Below are 22,787 nucleotides of genomic sequence, written 5' to 3'. Positions count from 1 at the left end.
AAGAATTCCAAACTACAGGTGAAATTGTGATTTTATAGTCAATTATAACTCTGCGTCAGGTTATTTTACGAGTGAGATTCTTCAAAAATAGTTACAACTAATTATTCTAAACATTAGCAGAAAACTTAATTTAAAAAAAAAAAAATCTGGACACCACACATTTTGTATATTTGGGGAGAAAATAGACGACTTTCACCCATTTCCACCGATGAAATCAGATTTAATAGCCAATTATTGTGTGTTTTTTTTAACCAAATCGAGATATTTTAATATATCGATGAAATATAATGTAATGATTTATTTCAAATTATTTTTTATAAATAGCATAAAACTAAATAAATATAAGTAGACGCTATATGAGAATTTTTTTCTCAGATGGCAGTCAAAAAATTATTTAATCAATACCGTTCAAACCGTTTTCAGAAATATTTTTTATAAAAGAATAGATATTTACCACAGTATAACGAATCATCACCTTCACTGTGAATTAGTAACATTATTCAGCTAGGAACGGAACGCAAGGATAGCGGGAGTTTATTATCTCCCTACTAATCGCAGAACCTGGAAGAATGTCCCTTGTTGCTATGTTTTTCATTTATCGGGCGAGTCATTATTTATTTAGTGGCGGTTATAGATTTTTGTACTTTATTTATGGAGGGAGTTGGTATTCGCGTTCCGATCCTTTATACAATAAGAAATACTTGACTACGACTGATCGTGGGAGACTAGGCGCATTTGAGCTTCGTAATCCCGGCGTGATTCGGCCTCTGAAGTCCTTTTGGTGCTAGCGCCTTTCAGCCTAACAGGAATACGCCTTCCAGAGGCCCTAGTGTTTGGAAGAAGCTATGCGCTCCCCTTTCCGGAGGGATACACATGTACTGGCTGAAACCACAGTTGTAAGAATTTAGGTAAAGTGGATGGTGGGTGATAAGGTGAGGTAAAGTTAAAGTTTTGTAGTCTTCCTTCACTTTGAGCCACCGGGTTGGTCTAGTGGTGAACGCGTCTTCCCAAATCAGCTGATTTGGAAGTCGAGGGTTACAGCGTTCAAGTCCTAGTAAAGCCGGTTATTTTTACACGGACTTCAATACTAGATCGTGGATACCGGTGTTCTTTGGTGGTTGGGTTTCAATTAACCACACATCTCAGAAATGGTCGAACTGAGACTGTACAAGACTACACTTCATTTACACTCATACATATCATCCTCATTCATCCTCTGAAGTATTATCTGAACGGTAGTTACCGGAGGCTAAACAGGAAAAAAAAGAAAAGTCTTCCTTCACTCGGGCTGTCTTCGCTGTTGCATCTCTGCTGGGTTCCATCGTGCCGGATTTCTCTTCGTGTTGGCGGGCGGATTTTCATTCTCCTTTCTTCTGTTCTTCTGTAGCCTCCCTTTCCGTAAACCGGCTGTAAATTATTTACAAACCGTAAACCTTGAATAATCCCTTGGCCCGGAAAGGACAGCACGGGGAAATGGCAAGCCTTTACTCTCTTCTGTCGGGTGGCTGCTGGGGTTTTCTTCCATAATATTCGCTGTCTGCCGGTGGTCTTCTTCTTCTTGGGTTAAGAAATGGATGGTTGGGTGTCTTACAATTTTGTATCAAAAGAAAATTCGCGTTCGCCAGTGTTGCGGGGGGGGGATTGATTGAATCGTTTTATTTGATCAAGTGAAGATTTTTCATTTTGTTTAATGATTAATAAATTTAAACTGATTAAATTAAAGGAATATCTTTTTATGTGTATGTCAACGGAGAGCGACAAGAGGCACTTTGAATATTTATAGTCTTATAAAAGAAACGTTTAGTGGATTGAATGTCAGTAGTCCTAAAAAGAAAGTCCTTCAGTAAGTAGGTTTCACAGGCGGTCACAAATAGCGGCTAAGGTAAGCTGGAATCCACCTCAACAGGTTTTCTTTGAAAGAAACTGTTTGGTCAGCGAGTTCTCGGAGTTGACAGCAGCAAAGGTCAAGAGATTTAAACTTCTTAAAAAGAACCGTTTCCAGTCGCTATACGGAGGTCGGAATCGGAAACCTGATCGAGAAAATCGGTTGGTTTCGACCCGTAAGTCCTTTTGAAAATCCGACTGTTGTACCGACAGCAGATCGAATTAAGGAACCTGACCGGTTAGTAAGCTGTGATGAAGTGGCCGAGCATCTTTTCGTTGAACATTTTTTTTTCATCTAGATCTCTCCCTCGACGGCAGTTTGTGCTGGCCGTTCAAACCTACTTTTTTCTAGCCGGCTGACTCAGCAGTGGGAGAATCCTGACCGACCGAGTCAACGTACTGTATCAGTAGAATAAAGGTCATTCTGATCGGTTGTTGTGGCTCAGTCGCTGCATTATCATCGTAAAAATGTGGATATTCCCAAACGGTTGCTTCACACCGCTAACAGCACAGTAAATTAACTTGGTAACCTATATAACGTACACACACACACACACACACACACACACACACACAAACATTGATTGTAAAACATTTCAATAATCCTCACCTCGGTAGAATTAGGCCTTATGTGCGTGCTAGTTTGATTGGCAATTGGGAATGTCGATGAGTAAACAAGCCTACATTTTTTCTGAGGACCTTGACGATAAGTGAAATGCAGGGGAAACGAGGAGACATATGACGCTTCATTTATCAAGTATGGCACTGTTAGAGAGGTGAACGTGTTGGCAGTCAAGGAGAGCAAGGAGATTCGGGTGACTCAATCGAGGTGAATCGTGTAGCAAATAGCAAATCCATTCTGCTATTCGTCTGCTATCATCCGAACAAGGAATCCCGCAAAGGTGCGTAATTCTATACCGTTTGAAGCTAATAATAATTTGAAGATATCTCAACTAAGTTCTGTAATATATAATTAATTAATAAAGTAGATTCTCGAAGGAACCCGTCGATGTACGTGCATTTTTAATAACATTTTCACAATGTAGAATTAAACATATTCGTTTACATGTTTAATTCGGTCGTTTGTAATAACTTTTTTTATTAAATTGTAAATCTTTTTATATAGAAAAAACCCTATCGTTAAAAATATTATACAATTTTTTGAAAGATGTTTGCTACAAAAAAATCTTCTCGCATTATAAACATCGCTCGAACTAAAACTTTCTGATTCCTACTATTTACGCAGTAAATTCTTTATTAAAAAAATTGTTATAAGCTTAAATCTAACTAACGCATTAATTTCAAAAAGTAAAAAGCATTAGTAACAAAAGTTAAAGAGATAATAAAATACAAGAAATCGAGGAAAGAAAAATATTAAGTAATCAAACAAATTAAAAACAAACAATAACTTCAAAAAATAAATTATAGTTTAAAAAGTTTAAAATTTCAAGAAAAAACCAAACGGTGTTACAAAGGAAAACTCAACGTTAATATAACACCAATTGTGACAACATATTCTTACCTTTATATCGGTTTTCTTTTCAACAACTTTCGGTTGAACATTTGAAGTTCTCAGGGGCTGTCGATATCTATTTTGAAATAAACGGGACGAAGCAGTAGATGTATTTAAATCTAGCGGCCAACGTGAAACGACTGATGACACCCGTGATGCACGTAATGTAAGTCGGCGTGAGGTTGAAAGTAAATCCATCGCTTCTTCTAAGCCCCACCACGTTTCCATTCTCGCCCCTGTATTAAAATTGTGGTCTATTAAAAATGATAAATTCCTAATTTTTATTTATTCATTAATTAATTTTTATTTTTATTCATTCTTTTCACCTTTCTTTTAATCTTGCAAAAAAATATCGAAAAAATAAAATTAAGTCGCAGCTTATAAGGAAATAATCGATAGGACCGAGATATACTTATTTCAGGAAACTTGTACTACAAATGACGTAGTATACAGGTTCAAGAAGGTCTTTTAAAATATGTAGAAGAAAGGTCAACTTTTAAATCAAGCATGAATTATAACCGGATTATCAGAGGAAAATATTAACTCTGAATGCAAAAATATTAACCAAATTAACTTTGTCACAAATACCTGGCTGAGTACACAAACATTTGACAAATACTAAATTTTTTATTACACGTTTATTTTATTATATAAAAATGAATGTTTGTTTGTTTGTTCCGTATGCGTTCGTACATAATTAATCCGATTGCTAGAAACTTTGGTGAGTTGTTGTGCGCAAGCCAGCGAAGGTTTCTGAATTAGTTTGGACCCGGCAGATGGCACTGGAGTCGAGATATTTCCAAAAATTGTATTTATGATCCGATTTGGCCCATAATCAGAATATATATTAGTTACGTGAAAAGAAATATTTTTGCAAAAATGAACTCGCTAGGTGGCGCTGGAGTTGAGATATTTGGAAAAATTGCATTTATGGTCCGATTTAGTTCTTATTCAGAATATATTTAAGTTACGTGAAAAGACAAATGTTTGCAAAAACTACACCCGCTAGTTAGCACCGGTGTCGAGATATTTACGAAACAAACAAATATTCAAACAGACTTTCTTCTTCTATATATATATAAAAGGCAATGTTCGTATGTGTGTCCGCTATACACTAAAAAGCTACTGGACCGATTTACGATCGGTTTTTTGCAAAATGGTCCGAGTTGTCCGGAGAAGGTATAAAGCTATTGAAATCCTCGATCTGGCCAGTAGAAAGAAAGTTAGGGGTATTTTGAACCGACTAGTGTGTTTAGTGAGTAGTTTGAATAAAATCCGATAGGTAGTGCTGTTTTGACAATTGGATTTATTTACATTCTTACTTTTATGAGGTGAAAGGTTAAATTTTGTGAAGTTCCGTAATGTTTTGTAAGTTTCTTAATGTTCAGTATTAATTGTGATTATTTTGCAGCCATATCTCGTTTCGTTAAAAAGTTATTTTTCACCGACTACTGTGATTAGAGAGTGGTTTGAATTAAATCCGATAGGTAGTGCTGTTGTTTTTGCCTACTGGATTTAATTTAGATTCTGACTTTTATAAAGTGAAAGGTTAAATTTTGTGAAGTTCCGTAATATTGAGTTTTTTTTACCAACCCACCGGGTTGGTCTAATGGTGAACGCGTCTTCCCAAATCAGCTGATTTGGAAGTCGAGAGTTCCAGCGTTCAAGTTCTAGTAAAGCCAGCTATTTTTTACACGGATTTGAATACCAGATCGTGGATACCGGTGTTCTTTGGTGGTTGGATTTCAATTAACCACACATCTCAGGTATGGTCAAACTGAGAATGTACAAGACTACACTTCATTCACACTCATACATATCATCCTCATTCATCCTCTGAAGTATTATCTAAACGGTAGTTACGGGAGGCTAAACAGGAAAAAAGAAAGAAATATTTTACCAAACTTTCAATGCCTTCATTTAATCTATATATACATATATATATATATATATATATATACACTCAAATCTAGCAATAGTAAAGCATTGCCGGGTCTGCTAGTATTGAATAAGATTACAACGTTATTTTAAAAATTCAACATCCTTCAAAAGTCATTATACAGTATAACATTTTGAACATGGCTACCGATGTACCAACAAAATTCTTTATGAAAAAATTTTCATGGTTTTGATCAGTTGATTCACATGTTATCAAGGATACCGACATAAACCTAAACTATCTGGTCTAACATTTGAAGAGGATTTTCAGCTTTTACTTAAACAGCGATGAGAATTATCTGCTTTATTGAAAAGCCTGGTTTTTCCATTACATGACTAGCCAAAAGTATCCAATTTCCACCTCTTTATGGGGTGGTGGTCCCTTTCATATCAATACATTTGCGGTAACTCTGCTCCCCAAAACCGGAAGTTTTGTTTTTCATACAGCACCTACACATAAAACTAAGCTTTATTCGAAATACAAATGTCGATTGTTTTCAATCCTAACCCAAACACAAATCCTTTATCAGTTTTGTCAGTAAAACAAGTGGTGTAAACATAAAGCTTGAAATCGTTTCTTAAAATCCTTTCAGAAACATATATTTCCGTTCCTCATAAAACTACATAAAATCAACTGAAACATTTTTTTAAATTTATGTTTCAATTTGGAATAAAGGATTTATTTTTAATCTATTTTATAATTTTTTTTCACAACTGTTCGTGAAGAATACATAAAAAGGACGATACCAAAAACAGATTTTTTAATTACACAAAAGGAGTTACAAAACATCTTTCAAACTACGAGCTTTAAATTTTGTTCCAATGATAAATATAACGAATCAGAAATCGCAGAAAATATTTTTATAAAGAGATTTATTAAGCTTTTCATACAAAACCTATGTTAAATTGTATGGCATTAGTTTTTCCTTATAATATTATTAAAATGTAAAGTACATGTTTAGAAAAAAAGATAAACAACAGAAAGGTATTAGACATCCAAAAGGGCCCAAGCTCCTTCTGAAACCCAATAGATCAAAAACTGTTTTAAACAAAATGTTTTGACTTTACCTTCTCTATAAATATTTTGATAGAAGCAAAATAAATCAGATAACAGTAGAAAAACGTTTTACTAAAAAGGAATGTCGCCGGAAATATTATTTTTTTAAATACTATAAGGCCTGCAATATTTTCTGAAAACTTTTCTAGCGGTAGAAGTTTTCAATTTAATTTAATCTGGGATTCTCAAGTTGTATATAATCAAAAATTGTAAAACCCCTGATATGATAAGATTGTAAAAGAATAAAACTAAAAAGCTGTAAGATTATAAAATTCTCAAAAATTTCAAATCAGGCATGTGTGCCCACTCGCGCGCGCGCACACACACTTAACTCCGTCCTTTTCCCCCCTCCCAATAACCGTTCCAGCCAAATTAGTTTTTGCCGTAATTATTAGAAATAAATTATAAATCATTCACTTCTACACATTCAAAGAGAGTAAGATAAAGAATATATTACAAATTTTAATTTAATAAATTAACTATTAAAGCAATACTCAACATAATATTAAAAACTAACGGAGAACCTTATTTAAAAATTGTAACTGCATTTAGGTCTTTCCAAATGCATCGACTATTTTTGGATTAAAGTTCAAGTTTTATAGGTTTGATCAAATAAATAATTATCATCGAACAACATTTTAATCTACAATGATTAGTAAAAAAAAAATTACAATAAAATAAAATTAATCGGCTAATTTAATCAAGGACACATATTACGCATGAAATGTCCCCGAACAGGTAGAAGAGAAAAACAACTTTACCGACCAAGTTCAAGAAAGAATGTAATAAGCTGATATTATAATTTAAATTAATTGAAAAACGATTTGCAAAGGACAAGTTTTGTTTAAAGTAATAAACAGAAAGATTCAGTAATATTTTAAGAACTACTTAAAGAACAAAGTCTAATTTAATTTTAAAATTTTCAGTTCATAACCAAATTTTTTTCCCCCAATTTTTCTGTTTAGCCTCCAGAACCACCGTAAGGTGGATGAAGGAGGATAATATGTATGAATGTAGATGAAATGTACTCTTGCACAGTCTCAGGTCGACCATTCCTGAGATGTGTGGTTAATTGAAACCCAACCACCAAAGAATACCGATAACCACAATCTAGTATTTAAATCCGTATAAAAGTAAAATACAACTTCCTTTAATAGGAATTGAACCTCAGAACTCTCGACTTCGAAATCAGCTGATTTACGATGACGAGTTCAACACTAAATCTTCATGTTTTCGACTAAATGTATGTTGATGTTTCGTAACCAACTAAAAATCTATAATTTACGTAAATGATTTAATAATTTTCCTTAAAATTCAAAGGAAAAATGGTATGTTAATTATTATTCAAGAGAATAATTAAGTTTTGCTTGTACTATTTAATTACTGTGAATACAAATATTTTTTTTTTTTAGATAAAAAACCATCAATATTGGCAAGAAGTAAACTGAGAAAACCTAAATCTGAGTGCATCACAAAAAAAAAAATAAATACAAAAAAATATTTCTTTTGGCCTGAAAATCGTTTTCGAGTCATACCAATACTTGAAGATATTAAGTATAAAAAATAAAATGCATTAAAGTAGATAATAAATATACCGTACACGCCCATGTACCACGCGCAGCGCAGTCTTGTAAGACACGCACACAATTTGGGAAAATTGCAAAAAGTAAAAAAAATATTGTTACTTTTTACATTTTAACAAAATGACAGTAGAAAATTGAACATTTGAATATTACAGTATTTGTTATTTGCATAATGTCAGTAAATCATAATATTTAACTAAAAATATAGAAATTACAGTGATCAGTGCTCGAGTTTCCGTCATCAGTAGATTTACAATTATCTTCGTAATCACTTAATCGCAAATAATCATCCTCACTTCTATCGAAATCGGTCGAAATACATCATTTCCTGAACGATTTTTTCACCAAATCAGCCGGTATTTCTAACCACAATTATCAATTCCAGATCATTATCAAAGACGGTTTCTAAATTTTTCCAGAAGATGTAGTTACTGTATCGTGCTGGCCATCCGCTATGAGTAACAAAGTGGATAACTCCATGAACAAAACAGGAACCTGCATACCTCGGCCCTGGGTCCTCACTTTCCACCTGAGAACGTCTACATCAGTGAATATTAAACCAAAACAATTAGGGTTATCCTAGGCAAAGCAAGATCGCTGAAAAAAGAAAGAAAACTAGCTTTTTTAAGGGTGAAAGAAGGGAAGATCTACGTCCGGAAATCACCAACTGGGAAAAAGATCTGAGAATGTATTATGTCACCTACAAAATAATTTATAATGACAATGTTAATTTTTTATTATTATTACTTAATCTGTTGTTGAATTGCACAAGTAAGTCGACAATTTTTTTTAATAATTTTGTAAAGAGAGATTAGTCTTAGTACAATTCGTTAATTAACGGGAGTTAGCAGTATGAAACTTTTTTCATTTTTTTTTTACTTTTTCATTTTAAATTTGCTTATTTAATTTTCCTTTTTTTTCATATATACCTTTCTATTCTTTATTCTGATTACAGTAAGTAGATAATGTTTTTCTAAAATAATATCGAGGATATTTTATTTATGACACTATAGAGAGGCACAAGAGTTTTTTCTTTTTGAACCGCGTCATTATACACACGATAGTTTAAGTAAATGTCTAAGCGTATTACGTATGAATATACGCGGCATTACCAAAAAGTTTAATCAATTTCTTTATTACTTAAATAACAGTAAAATTCAGTTTCAAATAATTGTGTTGCATGAAACGTGGGTAACAGAAGATTCACAATATAATTTGGTTTGCTTAGAATTTCTCCCGCCACCATCCCATTCGGTCGCCCTAAAGCATAAGATTGAATGTCTGCACCACAAATGGGGCTACTGAGCCTCGAAACAATTTAGCGACCAGTGTCCTAAATAGCTCCTAGAGCTTACCTAATAGCGTGAGCGGACTAATCGCAGTGTCATACACCACCGGCTTACGTGTCCCAACCGCTCATTTGTCATATATTTACTAAAATGGGTAGGCGCACCCTGTCAACTACTAAAAATATATATACCCTAGGCCGTGACCCCTTCTGGAAATGCCAATCCCAGAAATCCATCGAATACCAGGTTCCACAGCAGGGGACCGAGAACGGAACCCTGCGGGCTTCCCCTGGTAACGGATGTTACCAAAACTAGGTGCGCATCCTTAAAAAGAGCCGTACGGTTAGATAAATAGTCACGTACCACGGCCTGCAGAGCTACGGGAACATTGCGGCGTTCCAACTCACAGAGGAAAGAAGTCCAACACAAGGAAGGATGTGCCCAATATAATTTTAATATTGATGGATATCAAACAATTTATAGAAAAATCAAATATACTAAGTGCGACGGTACCACGGTATAAAAATATACCGTCGCACTTGTTTGTTGATAAAAATATAAACTTTAATATAATTGAAACTTTGACAGATAATACAAATTCTTTAGGTGTAATTTTGGAAAAAAGAAATGTAGCTTGATATCTATTTATCGATCACCATCATTGAATGTTACTAAATTTGTAAATAGCTTAGACGTTTTCTTCCAAAATTTTGATAATGATAATAATACTTTCGCATAGGAAAATATGAATATTTTAAATATTTTAGATAACAGTAAATTAACAAATTAATATTTAACTACCTTACATGTAAATTATTTTAAATCCTACATAAATAAATACGATAGGGTTCAAATTGAAAGTAACATATTTATCGACCATATTCTCCTTAAATGTAAGCATGTAAGTACTAATGATATTATCGCAACTATTCTGAAAACGTTACAACAGACCACTTTTCAAGGTTTATACATGTTAATGTCAATGAACCAAAGAGTCTAACTGTTCTAAATCAATCATTACTAAAGTAATTAAAATTAATTATGAAAACTTAAAATCCAGTTTAGAACAAGAAAGATGGGAAACATTTATTCGAATAATTGATAATATAGACAATTTGGTGGAAAATTTCACTACCACACAGACAGAACAATACATAAGACATCACACTTATACATTTAAAATATCCCTTAAATAAAGATCGCTTAAAAAATGGATAACTACAGGTATAGTCAGTTCCATTAGGAAGAGGGATAGAATGTTTACCAATATAATTAAACACCCTTTTAATATCAAATTGAAAGAGAACTATAAAAAAATTCAGAAAAATTTTAATAATAAAATTAAAAAAAAAAATTGACTATTTTAATAATAAATTTTAACAACGTAAGAAATACAGAAAGAAAATTTTGGAATATATTACCGATAGACGCAAAAAAAAGATGAACGTCAATCAAAGATCGACTCGAAAATTTTAAATAACCACTTGGCGAGTGTAGGTGAGAGATATGCCAAAAAATTATTAAACGATAATATATATAATATTAAAATTCCAGTCAATGTCATCACGTCCTGCAGGTACCTTCGCCCTAGAACTAACTGATAGTAATTAAATCTATAACATTACTCATAATTTAAAAAAAATAATTTATCGCCAGGAATAAATAATTTCACTGGAATCTGTCAAAAAAAAAAGAAATGTCAACACTTATGTAAATCCACTGGAATTTATTATAAATAAAAATTTTCTGGAAGGCTATTTTCCCGAACCACTCAAAGTTACCGTTATAAAACCAATAACAAAATCTGATGATATAAATAACCCAGAAAATTATAGACCCATTATAGTTTTCTTAGTAATTTCCCAAAAATAATGGAAAATAAAATATAGACTGCTTTAATATTTAAGGAAAGTCAATTTCACTGAAAAAAAAAACAATATCGCTTCCAATCGAGAAAAACAACTAAAAATGCGATTTTACATCCAACCGAAATTGTAATTAAAAATTTCAACAACGGCAGCAAAACTTTGGCGGTCTTCTTAGACCTTTTTCTTTTCTTTCTTTTTCCTATTTAGTCTCCAGGAATAACCGTTCAGGTATTACTTCATAGGATGAATGAGGATGATATGTATGAGTATAAATGAAGTGTAGTCTTGTACAGTCTCAGTTCGACCATTCCTGAGATGTGTGGTTAATTGAAACCCAACCACCAAAGAACACCGGTATCCACGATCTAGTATTCAAATCCGTATAAAAATAACTACTAGAATTTTAACGCTAAAACTCTCGACTTCCAAATCAGCTGATTTGGGAAGACGCGTTCACCAGTAGACCAACCCGGTGGGTTGGTTTTCTTAGACCTACCAAAGCTTTTGATACGATACCATGTCACATTGCTTCCCGTTAAAGCCCATTAGGGCAAGTAACGGGGGGGGGGCGACCGGAACGTCACTAGGCGGGTGTCTTCCCCTACGGGATTGGGATGTCACATTGCTAAATAAGTTAGAAAAATGTGGAGTATGTAGCATAACGAATCAATTATATGCTAGTTATCTGACCGACCGAGGACAGTATCTCACCCTAAACAATAAAACTGACTTTAAACGGACTTTACATTTCGTGCTCCCTCAAGGAACGGTACTGTATCCCATTTTATTTTTATCTAAAAAATGATTTACTCTTAAACTTAATATTTATCAATGTACTACTCTATTCTCTGCAGATGATACTCGCTCATATTCTCGGGGGTGACCTGGAGGGGATGTTTACAAGAACGCCAATTTCAGTAGACGTAAACCACTTTCAAGTAGTTTACATCCTTTATTTAGATTAGAGAACCTTCTGATTTTAAATACCCGAAAAAACCAAATTTATCATTTCCATATTAAATAAAAGTGATCAACCCTCAGATGAGTTGAACATAAAACTTAATACAAATTTTAATGATAACGATATCTCTATTTGTACTTGCCTCCAAACTGAGAAAAATAAATCAGTTAAATATCTAGGTATTGTGGTAGATAAACGCATAAAACGGGAGTGTCATACAAAATATCTTCGCTCAAAAACAAAATACCTAACATACGTTTTCTATAGAACAAACCAAGAAACACTTAAATATCATAAGAATAATTTTTTCGTTATGCTCACTCTCTTTTTCAGTACAATATTGAGGTTTTGGGGGGGCTGCTTACGATACACATTTTAATAGACTATTACATTACAAAAAAAATCATAAGAGCGGCTTTAGGAAGACCTAGACATTATCCGAGTAAAAAAATCATTGAGGAAATAGATTTACTGCTTCTGAATCTGTGAAGGCTTTTCCTTTATTTGGTGAAAACCGTTTTTCTAATCTGTTTGCTGCTGAATTTGCACATAAATTTTTCAACAGCAATACAGAAGTAAAAAACAATTAACGGAGAAATTATTTTGTTCTTTAATATTAATTTCCGTGAGGCATATATTTAGCATTGTAAATCTTTATAACTACAACTTTTTCGTTAATTAATCGCCAGTTTATAAAATAAATATACTCTGATCCACTTTTCCAGTTAAATTATACATAAAAATAATCTGGAAGTAGAAGTTATTTATCTTATGAATTTTAATTAGTTTTCTATTATGAATAATATTTATTTAAATTGCATTTCTATGTGAAACAAAATTAACGAAGAAAAACGAAAAACCACTGAAACACACAACAAGTAAAGATAAATGTACAAAAACAGATGAGAATTTAACGCAAAAATATATTTGCTATTGGTTTAAAAATAAATCTGATGTGAACACCACATGACTTCCTTGTATTAAATTACATATACACATTTTTAAAAGTACGTAAAATTTTATTTCATTAATAACTTCTGATTTTTTTTCATATTTTTATTATTATTATTATTGAATTATTATTTAATATAAAATCTTTCTTACAATCAGATATTAATAATTATTAATAAATCAATATATTTAAATTAAAAAAAAGGAGATGAAGTCTGATTCGAACCGATGTGTCTTCCCCTTGTAAGATCCAAATATTTCATTAATTAAAATTTCATTTGGCTATAACTCTGGAACCAATAAAAATAATTACCACTTATGATAACATTGAAAGGCGCTTAATGAGGGCTTATCACTGCAATTAAGAAAAAGTCCAAAATCCAAATTTTATTGGATACTTTTAATTCAGTCGATTGCAATCAAAAACGAATGTGCACAACTAGATGTTAAAACAGTTCTACGAGGGTTAGCCAATTATTGTCCGCAATTTAGTTAAATTTTTGTTTATGTTGGTAGTACTGTCGTGTTGCGTAGATGACGCAAACGTGATTTAATTGTTGTTATGTCTGTGTAGGTTTGATGCTGCTATGTTAGTTCCGTTATCGCTGCCCTCCCGTTAACCACGGCTCCTCCGCTTTCTTTTTGTACCAAAGAAGAGGTTCAGTGATCAGTTTTTTGTGGTCGGAAGGTCTATCAGGGGCCGAAATTCATCGAAGACCTTTGGTACAGTACGGGAACAGTGTGTTGCCGCAACGGAGTCTCTACGAACGGGTTGAAAAATTCAAAAATGGTTGCACAAGTGTTACGCACGACGAAGGAATCGGACGACCGTTTACCGCCACAAATGAGGAAAACATTGAATGTTCACGTGACATGTTTTTCTTAGACAGACGAGTAACTAACTATTGATGAAGTGGCACATCATCTGCAAGTCATGGTTCTGCCTACGAAATCATCCACAACAGACTTGGGTTTCATAAAATCTGTGCAAGACGGGTCCCAAAACAAGTCACACAGTTGCATTAACAAACGCGCTTGGACATCTGCCAAAAACATTTGGATCGCTATGGGTACGAACAGGACATCTTCTTGGACAGAAGCATCACCGATGGCGAAACGCGGATCCATCTTTACGAACCGGAGAGTAAACGGCGGAGTATGGAATGGAAACATCCAAATTTTCCCTACAAAAAAAAAGTTCAAGACCCAACCGTCCGCAGGAAGTCTGATGCTTACGGTTTTTTGGGACTCACAAGGCCCGATACTGGAACATTATGAGGAAAGGGGCACGACATTAAACAGTGCGTGTTACAGTGAGATGCTTACTGCCAAGCTGAAGCCTGCAATTCAAAGTAAACGCCGGGGTGTGCTGTCGAAATGTGTTGTGTTGTTGCACGACAATGCCCATCCACTTACGCTGCCCGCTCTGCTGAAATGCTCAAGAAACTCAACTTTGAAGTACCGGCTCGTCCTCCGTATAGTCCTGATCTTGCCCCTTCTGACTACCGCTTGTTTGGTCCATTCAAAGAGGCATTAAGGGACCGTCGATTTACCTCGTACGAAACAGTGAAAAAAGCGGTGCATTCCTGGCTCGCAGCTCAACCGAAAACTTTCTTTTATGAGGGCATCAGGAAGCTTGTGCAACGATGGACCAAGTGCGTTGAAATGCAAGGGGACTATGTTGAAAAATGATGTATATGTAAGTTTCCTATTTGTATTGCAATAACATATATAACTATATTGCAGATTATAATTAACTTACCCTCGTAAATCTAACATTTCAACATCCTATGGCTAATCGTTTTTGAGTTTTGCGAAATACATACATACGTACGTACGTACGTACAGACGTCACGCCGAAACTAGTCAAAAATGTTTCAGAGATTGTCAAAATGGATATTTCTCACTGAAATCTGAAAACCAAACTTTTTAGCGATCACAATACTTCCTTTACTTTGTACAAGGAAGTAAAAATAATTAGGACGGTAATTATAATTTTATTTAATATCATTTCAGTCCCTAAAAATAATGTTTCTATAAAATAGAGCGTAAAAGGGTGTGAATCACAAGAAAAATAGGGAAAGAAAGAAGACCTGTTGGAAATTTCAAAAAATATTTCCAAACAAAAAGTTTTCGTTATTTTATTTTTTAAATCTGGACCCTAGAAAAACATTTATGATTTAATAAAAAATTGATACTTCCATTCACCACACAGGTTTGGAAAGTTGTAGTAAAGGTAAACTGAAAAATCTCTTTAGTGCTGAAAGAACTTAAAACGACCTGTGTGGTAAAGTGTTACCTCTTAGCCTTTTATCGGATAGGTTCAGGGTTCAAACCCCCCGTTAATATTTTATATTAAGACAGAGATTACAATCAGTGTCAAGATAAACTAATACTAGAATTTAAAAAAACAATCGATTCAGCTTAGATATAATAATTAATTATTAGCTTCAATGTTCTATGAACATTAGAGTATTATGAATAAAAAAATTGTATTCCAAATCTTAGTATAAACAAAATTTCTAATTTAAATAATATACATTTAAAAAAACGATCGGAAGTTTATACAGAAGCTTAATCATCGTCTATTTTCCGTATTTAAACGTAATGCAATATGCTTTTAATACAATTTGTAATGTACTGTTTTTAGATTCGAGGACAAACACAATTTCATAACGTTAACAGATTATTTTAACTCTTATATTTTATAGTGTAAACATAGTCCATTAGATTAAATCCATACATACCGTTATAAAAGAATAGAAAAAAAACCTTCAAATAGTAATTCAGATGATAAGCATTTATTGATTTTGGCTTCTGTAATAACACAAAGAGGCTATTATACAAGCACTATTTAGTATATTTCAAATTAAATCGGTTAATTAGTTTAAAAAAAGTTACATTAAAGAGGGAATTTACAGGAAGCACGGTATTTATGAAAAAATTTAATCACGTAATTAATTTCACTAATTTGGCAATAATTTCTTTTAATCTACGACCAGAAGTATATAATCAAGAACTGTATGTAACCTTGAAAAATAAATATTTTATTGTATAATGCGAATAAAAATTAATTATGGCCTACATTAAAAAAAATTAATGGTAGTTATTGGATCCTTGATAAAAAAAATTAAAAAAATTGTTATTAATTAGATAAATGTTTTAGCATTATACTATAAAGAAATATAATGTTAAATATAAAAGTTACACGGTATTTTATTATGAAAACTGTATAAGTTGATTGAAATTCTCATTACCACCATCGACTGCAAATAAATGGTTAAGTATTATTTTAAATTCAAATAAGGATAAATATCTTGGAAATTAATTATCAGGTTTGCATAAAACACCTATAAAAATTTAGCATATTCAGTTTACCGTAAACATTGATTGCCTTGAAAATTTTTTTATGAATTTTATTTAATAGTTTCTTTTTTAGGTAAATCCGAAAGAAGCTATTTTACAGATTTGATTCTGAAAGATTTATTTTTGGATAAAAAAAGTAAATAGATTTCTCATTAAAGTCTCAGTAAAGTTTCTTCAAGTCGGTTACTTGAAAGGAAACTAATAACAACGTGTCCCTTTTCTGAGAAGTCCACTATTTAATAATATATGTAAAACAAGTATTTTAGATTTGTTAAATTCATTTAAAATACAAGGTGAACAACTTAAAATCGAACTCTTAATGAAAACGCTACCCAACACTATTTATGAAAGAATCTCAGACAACTAACACTATTAGTAGATTTATATGTTACTACTGTACGTTGCTGCCGTTTTTCAAGTAGTTAGATGTCAGTGCAGTATACGTTTTCTTGCAGAGTGCAGTTGTGTTTGTGTAAAATGCCTTATGCAATTCAGGAGAGGATAGTTATAGTTGAGGTCTATATTCGTTCTGTATCGTTTGAAGAATCACGTCAAGTATTCGTAGAAAAATTAACGAATGCCTCTATCCCAGCAAAGAGTAGCATCTACGATTTAGTTAAAAAAATGGCGTACAACAGGTTCGGTTTCAAATGAAAAACGAAACAGGCAACCTTCCGTTAGGACTCCACAGGACATTGCCGATATCGAAAGGAGAATTATTGCCAGTCAAAAAAATAATCACTAAGCAAGTTATCCCAACAATCTGGTGTTAAATACTCATCTTGTAAAATTCTTCATGAATTAAAATTGAAACCGTACCGCATTACAACTGTACAACAACTCAAGGAGACAGACAAACCGAAAAGACTTGATTATTGCAACTGACGTCTTGAAAACATTGCTGGTGGGCGCTAATAACAAGACACCCGATGACGTATTTTTTGTCAGACGTGGCACGGTTTCATTTATCCGGTCATGTTAATTCGCAGAACACACATTATTGGATAGTGAGGAATCCTCACGAGATATTCGAGCGTCCAGTTCACGATGAGAAAATTGGTGTTTGATGTGCCGTTTCCGGTAATCGTATAGTGGGACCAATATGTTTTGACTGGACTGTCAATACATAAGTTTATCTCACAATTTTCGAAGAATTGTATGCGCAATTAACTGATAATGAAAAAGAATACAACTTCATCCAACAAGACGGAACAACGTGTCAGACATCAAACGGGTTCATGCAGCTTTCACAAATGAACGAGCTGTCAGCAGAGGACGGTGGCCTCCACGTTCCCCAGAGTTGTCTAAGGAGAGAGTTTATGTATCTAATCCCCACAATATTGATGAACAGAAGGTAAACATTTGACGAGAAAAAAATGCAATTTACAACAATGTTTTGCGTCAGATGACTCTTAATATAATCAGTCGAGCACAAAAGTGCATCGATGCCCAGAGTGGTCATTTTGAACATTTTTTGTAACAATAAGGTAAATAAATGCAACATATAAATCACGTTTTATGTTTTTTCTTATTTAATTTATCCGTGTCATTTATAAAATTTCATTACAACATAATCTACCGATTCTGCAGCGGTTACGTTATGGGTTCGATTTTATGTTGCTCCCCCTGTACTATAACGAATAACGTTTTGAAATTTGAAACTATTCCATTACAGATTTCGCAAGTAATATTCACAGCCTTCGATATCAGACTTCTGATAATAGATTTTTTCGGGTTACCTTAAACAAAGTAAAGTGTCTGAAGATATTTTTTTTAAATTATCAAACATAAAATTAAACAGGCTAAATTTTTATTTAATGAAAATTTGATATGTTATCTGTGATATATTTACTGTAAACTAGACTGTGCTAGATTCCCCCGATCTTGAGGGGGTCGGCTAGATGCAATGATGCTACGGTCACTCCACCGGATAGGGTCCCGGGGGCTTCCCCCACTTCCGAGCTAAAGCTGCTTGTAAGTATGCGTATAGTAAGTATGAGTGTTGCGAGAGTTGTTGGTGTGTGTGTGTGTGTCTGTGCGTGGGTGGTGTACACGTTTTGGTATGTTTGGTTCAAGGGTGTTTGGTGTTGTTTTGTGCTGTTTTTTTAGTTATGTGTGGATCTGAAGTAATGCTTTACGAGCTATTCTCAGGAGGGGCGGGTTGCCAGGCATGGAGATTTAGTCGGTAGTGCGCAGGAATACATACGCCTTTTTTACTATCTTGTGGAACCTGTTAGCAAGTTCGATACTGCTTCGGCGCCCGTAAATGGTTCCTCCAGCTCTTGTACTAGACTGTACGTAATATTTAATCGGATATTAAGAAACTCTAGTGTTATATTCTAGGCCAAAATATATGTAGCAGCGATCGGTTCAGCTGATTAAACTCGACTTTAGTGGGGTGGAATTTTCTTAAGTAAAACTCTTTCCTAATAGATCAAGTGCACTGACTTCCCGTGGAAATTTTATAATATCTTAACTTCTGTCTCGTGCACGCTTAATTGATTAATAAATTTTCTGTATTCTTTAAACTGATTTTTCAAAAATAAAAACTAAGCGTGATAAATATTTAAACGATGACGGCTCATAAATTTGTATTACGTTCGAAGTCATACTTGGAAAAATAAATTTATTCGATAAGAATATACTATTATTTTGAATTGTTGAAATTGTAAATTATTAACGCAACATCTTTTATTTATTTATTAAGAAAGATTAATTTTTTGCGGACGTGTTTAATTAAAAAAGTTATTTGCCCGTGTAAAAACAAAGCATATTGTATTTTAAAGTATTTATTGATTCATGCAATAATATATTACGTAATTGACGAAGTGCTCTAGTGAGATTTATTAACAGATATTGACTGACAAAGAAAAGATTCACCATGAACCGAAATAAATTCTACGTAAACTAACTTCATCAGTAGAACACGTTCCTAAAATATTTCCCTTTCGTGTTACACAACGTTTATAAACAGATCTGAAAAAAAAGAAGAAATTCTAGACTGATACATTAAACTAGATTCGTAGAAGTAAACTTAATTTGAACTTCAGTCGGATTATTATTACTGAATTTGTATTATTACTTAATTCAAATTAATTTAAATCCTTAGACCGTATTCCTGAAAAATTACTGATTGTTAGTCTGCACATAGAGGAAGTATATTAATTTCCCTAAATACCTTTTTTCCGGTTATCGAGAACGGTAATCTATGGGAAAGGAACCGACTCTAATTCCATAACTATGGTCCGATATACTACACAAATTCAGGTGTAAAAACCAAGATTTAAAAAAGGAGAGAGATTCAACATTGTTTTTTACTTCCTTATACGAAATAAAGAAGTATTGTGATCGCGAAAATTTTCGGTTTCCAGATTTCAACGGAAATATCCATTTTGACCATCCCTGAATCCATTTTGACTAGTTTCGACGTGACGTTTGTACGTACGTATGTATCTCGCATTACTAAAAAACGATTAGCCGCAGGATGTTGAAATTTTGGATTTAGAACTATTATAATATCTAGTGGTACATCTCCGCTTTTGATTGCTATCACTGAACCAAAAGTATCCAAAAGAGCCCAAAATCAAACAATTTGGATTTTGGACTTTTCCTTAACTGCAGTAATAAGTCCTCATTGAGAGCTTTTCAAAGATATATAAGTGGTACTTATTTTCATTGGTTCCAGAGTTATAGCCAAATAAAATTTTAATTAATGAAATATTTGGATCTTACAAGGGGAAGGCACGTCAGTTCGAATCCAACTTCATCTCCTTTTTTTAAATTTAAATATACTGATTTATTAATAATTATTAATCAACGATTGTAAAAAAATTTCTACGCTAAATAATAATTCAATAATTACAATAAAAAGAAAAATTAAATAAAATCAGAAGTTAGTGAAATAAAATTTTATGTACTCTTAAAAATGTGTATATGTAATTTAACAGGCGTACAAGAAAGTCATGTAGTGTCCACATTAGATTTTTTACGACAACAATCCGGTATGCATTATGTGATAATAAATTCTACTTTCTGTAGCACTTAAGAAGGGCTGGACAGGAGAACAGTATAAGTTTGCGATTACAGCATTCTAGAAAAACGGTGATACTTTTACAGCTGTTTCAATTAACCACACATCTCAGGAATAGTCGAACTGAAACTGTACAAGACTGCACTTCATTTACACTCATACATATTATTCTCATTCATCCTCTGAAGTATTATCTGAAAGGTAATTACCGGAGGCTAAGCAGGAAAAAGAAATTTAGTGCAACATTCCTTGGCCCGGGAAATCATCAGATCTCACAGCATGCAATTTTTCCTTGTATGGCTACTTGAAAAACAAACAATCCTTCACTTCCACGAAACTTTAAAAACACAACAAAAAGAATTTTTGTCATGAAGTCACCGCAACTCCTGTGTATGCTGCGTGATGAAAAACATAAACTTCAACGTTAAGAATGCGTGAATAGAAATGACGATTATGTTTCAAGATTTAGCGTTCAGAACTTTTTTTTAACCTTCGGGTCCACCGTTAGGTATTGCTTCAGAGGATGAGATGAATGATTTGTAGCGTGTGTGAAAATGCCATGCCCGACCGGGATTCGAAGCCGGGACCTCCGGATGAAAGGCCGAGACGATACCACTCGCACCACGGAGGCCGTCAGCGTTCAGAACTTAGGACGTTTTAACGTGCATTATTAAATAAACTGCCAATTTGTAATAATTAAGTCCACAGGACTGGTCAAGCGATTAACTTGTCGTCGCAAATCAGTTGTTTAACAGCTGATTTTCGAAATCAAAGATTTAGGTTAAAATACAACATTTATTAGGTTCAAATCCTAATAAATGTTGGTTGCTTTTATTCGGGATATGAATGCTAAATATTAGATACCGGTGCGCTATGGCGGTTGGGATTCATTTAAACACACGTCTCAGGATCGGTCGGCCAGAGTGTGTATAATACTATCCCTCATTTACATGTTATACATATTATCCTCGTCTCTATGAACTGTGTGAGGGAGTTGCTTATTGTTCACTAGTTAAATAGATTGCAACGCACACATAACGAAAAAAACTGTAATAAAGTATTTTTCTTAAAGTAGAAATAAAAAATAGACATTAAATTCTTAAAATAATGTGTTTTATATCGTAACTGATTTAGGATTTAATTTTTTTGTCTTCAGTCATTTGACTGGTTTGATGCAGCTCTCCAAGATTCCCTACCTAGTGTCAGTCGTTTCATTTCGGTATACCCGCTACATCCTACATACCTAACAATTTTTTTTTACATATTCCAAACGTTGCCTGCCTGCACAGTTTTTCCATCTACCTGTCCTTCCAATATCAAAGCGATTATTCCGGGATGCCTTAATATGTAGCCTATAAATTTGTCCCTTCTTTTAACTATATTTTTCCAAATGCTTCTTTTTTCATCGATTTGTCGCAACACCTCTTCCTTTGTCACAATATCCATTCATGTAATTTTCAAAAGCTTCTAATCTTTGCTCTCAGGTATTCGGATCGTCCAAGTTTCACTTCCATATAAAGCTACGCTCCAAACATATACTTTCAAAAATGACGTTTAAATTAATATTTGATGTAAGGAAATTATATTCTGACTGAAAGCTCGTTTCGCCTGTTCTATTCAGCATTTTATATCGCTCCTGCTTCGTCCATTTTTGGTAATTCTAATTCCCAAATAACAAACAAAATTTATTTAATACAATTCGAATTTACAATACAATTTAGATTCGGAGTAACAGTACAAGGTGAAAAGATAAAGATGCTACGATTTGCTGATGATATAGTAATTCTAGCCGAGAGTAAAAAGGATTTAGAAGAAACAATGAACGGCATAGATGAAGTCCTACGCAAAAACTATCGCATGAAAATAAACAAGAACAAAACAAAAGTAATGAAATGTAGTAGAAATAACAAAGATGGACCACTGAATGTGAAAATAGGAGAAGAAAAGATTATGGAGGTAGAAGAATTTTGTTATTTCGGAAGTAAAATTACTAAAGATGGACGAAGCAGGAGCGATATAAAATGCCGAATAGCACAAGCTAAACGAGCCTTCAGTAAGAAATATAATTTGTTTACATCAAAAATGAATTTAAATGTCAGGAAAAGATTTTTGAAAGTGTATGTTTGGAGTGTCGCTTTATATGGAAGTGAAACTTGGACAATCGGAGTATCTGAGAAGAAAAGATTAGAAGCTTTTGAAATGCGGTGCTATAGGAGAATGTTAAAAATCAGATGGATGGATAAAGTGACAAATGAAGAGGTATTGCGGCAAATAGATGAAGAAAGTAGCATTTGGAAAAATATAGTTAAAAGAAGAGACAGACTTATAGGCCACATACTAAGGCATC

The 22,787-nt window shown here is 33.4% G+C and overlaps 1 protein-coding gene across 4 annotated transcripts in view; it reads right to left on the bottom strand.

Moving 5' to 3' along the window:
- Positions 1 to 22,787, bottom strand: part of LOC142325538 (uncharacterized) — a 344,160-nt gene that overhangs the window by 270,581 nt on the left and 50,792 nt on the right. For 3 of the 4 annotated variants that reach the window (XM_075367410.1, XM_075367408.1, XM_075367409.1), the window contains exon 2: positions 3,407 to 3,633. The exons of the other annotated variant lie outside the window; for it this stretch is intronic. In XM_075367410.1, coding sequence (XP_075223525.1) covers positions 3,407 to 3,625 — 219 coding nt within the window. In that variant the 5' untranslated portion in view covers positions 3,626 to 3,633. The remainder of the gene's footprint in view (positions 1 to 3,406; positions 3,634 to 22,787) is intronic. 4 annotated transcript variants of the gene reach the window in all.

Source organism: Lycorma delicatula, chromosome 5, assembly GCF_047948215.1.
Source record: "Lycorma delicatula isolate Av1 chromosome 5, ASM4794821v1, whole genome shotgun sequence".
NCBI classification, from domain to species: Eukaryota; Metazoa; Arthropoda; class Insecta; order Hemiptera; family Fulgoridae; genus Lycorma; species Lycorma delicatula.
The sequence above is the reverse complement of the archived record's forward strand: the minus strand, read 5'-3'. Positions and strand labels throughout refer to the sequence as shown.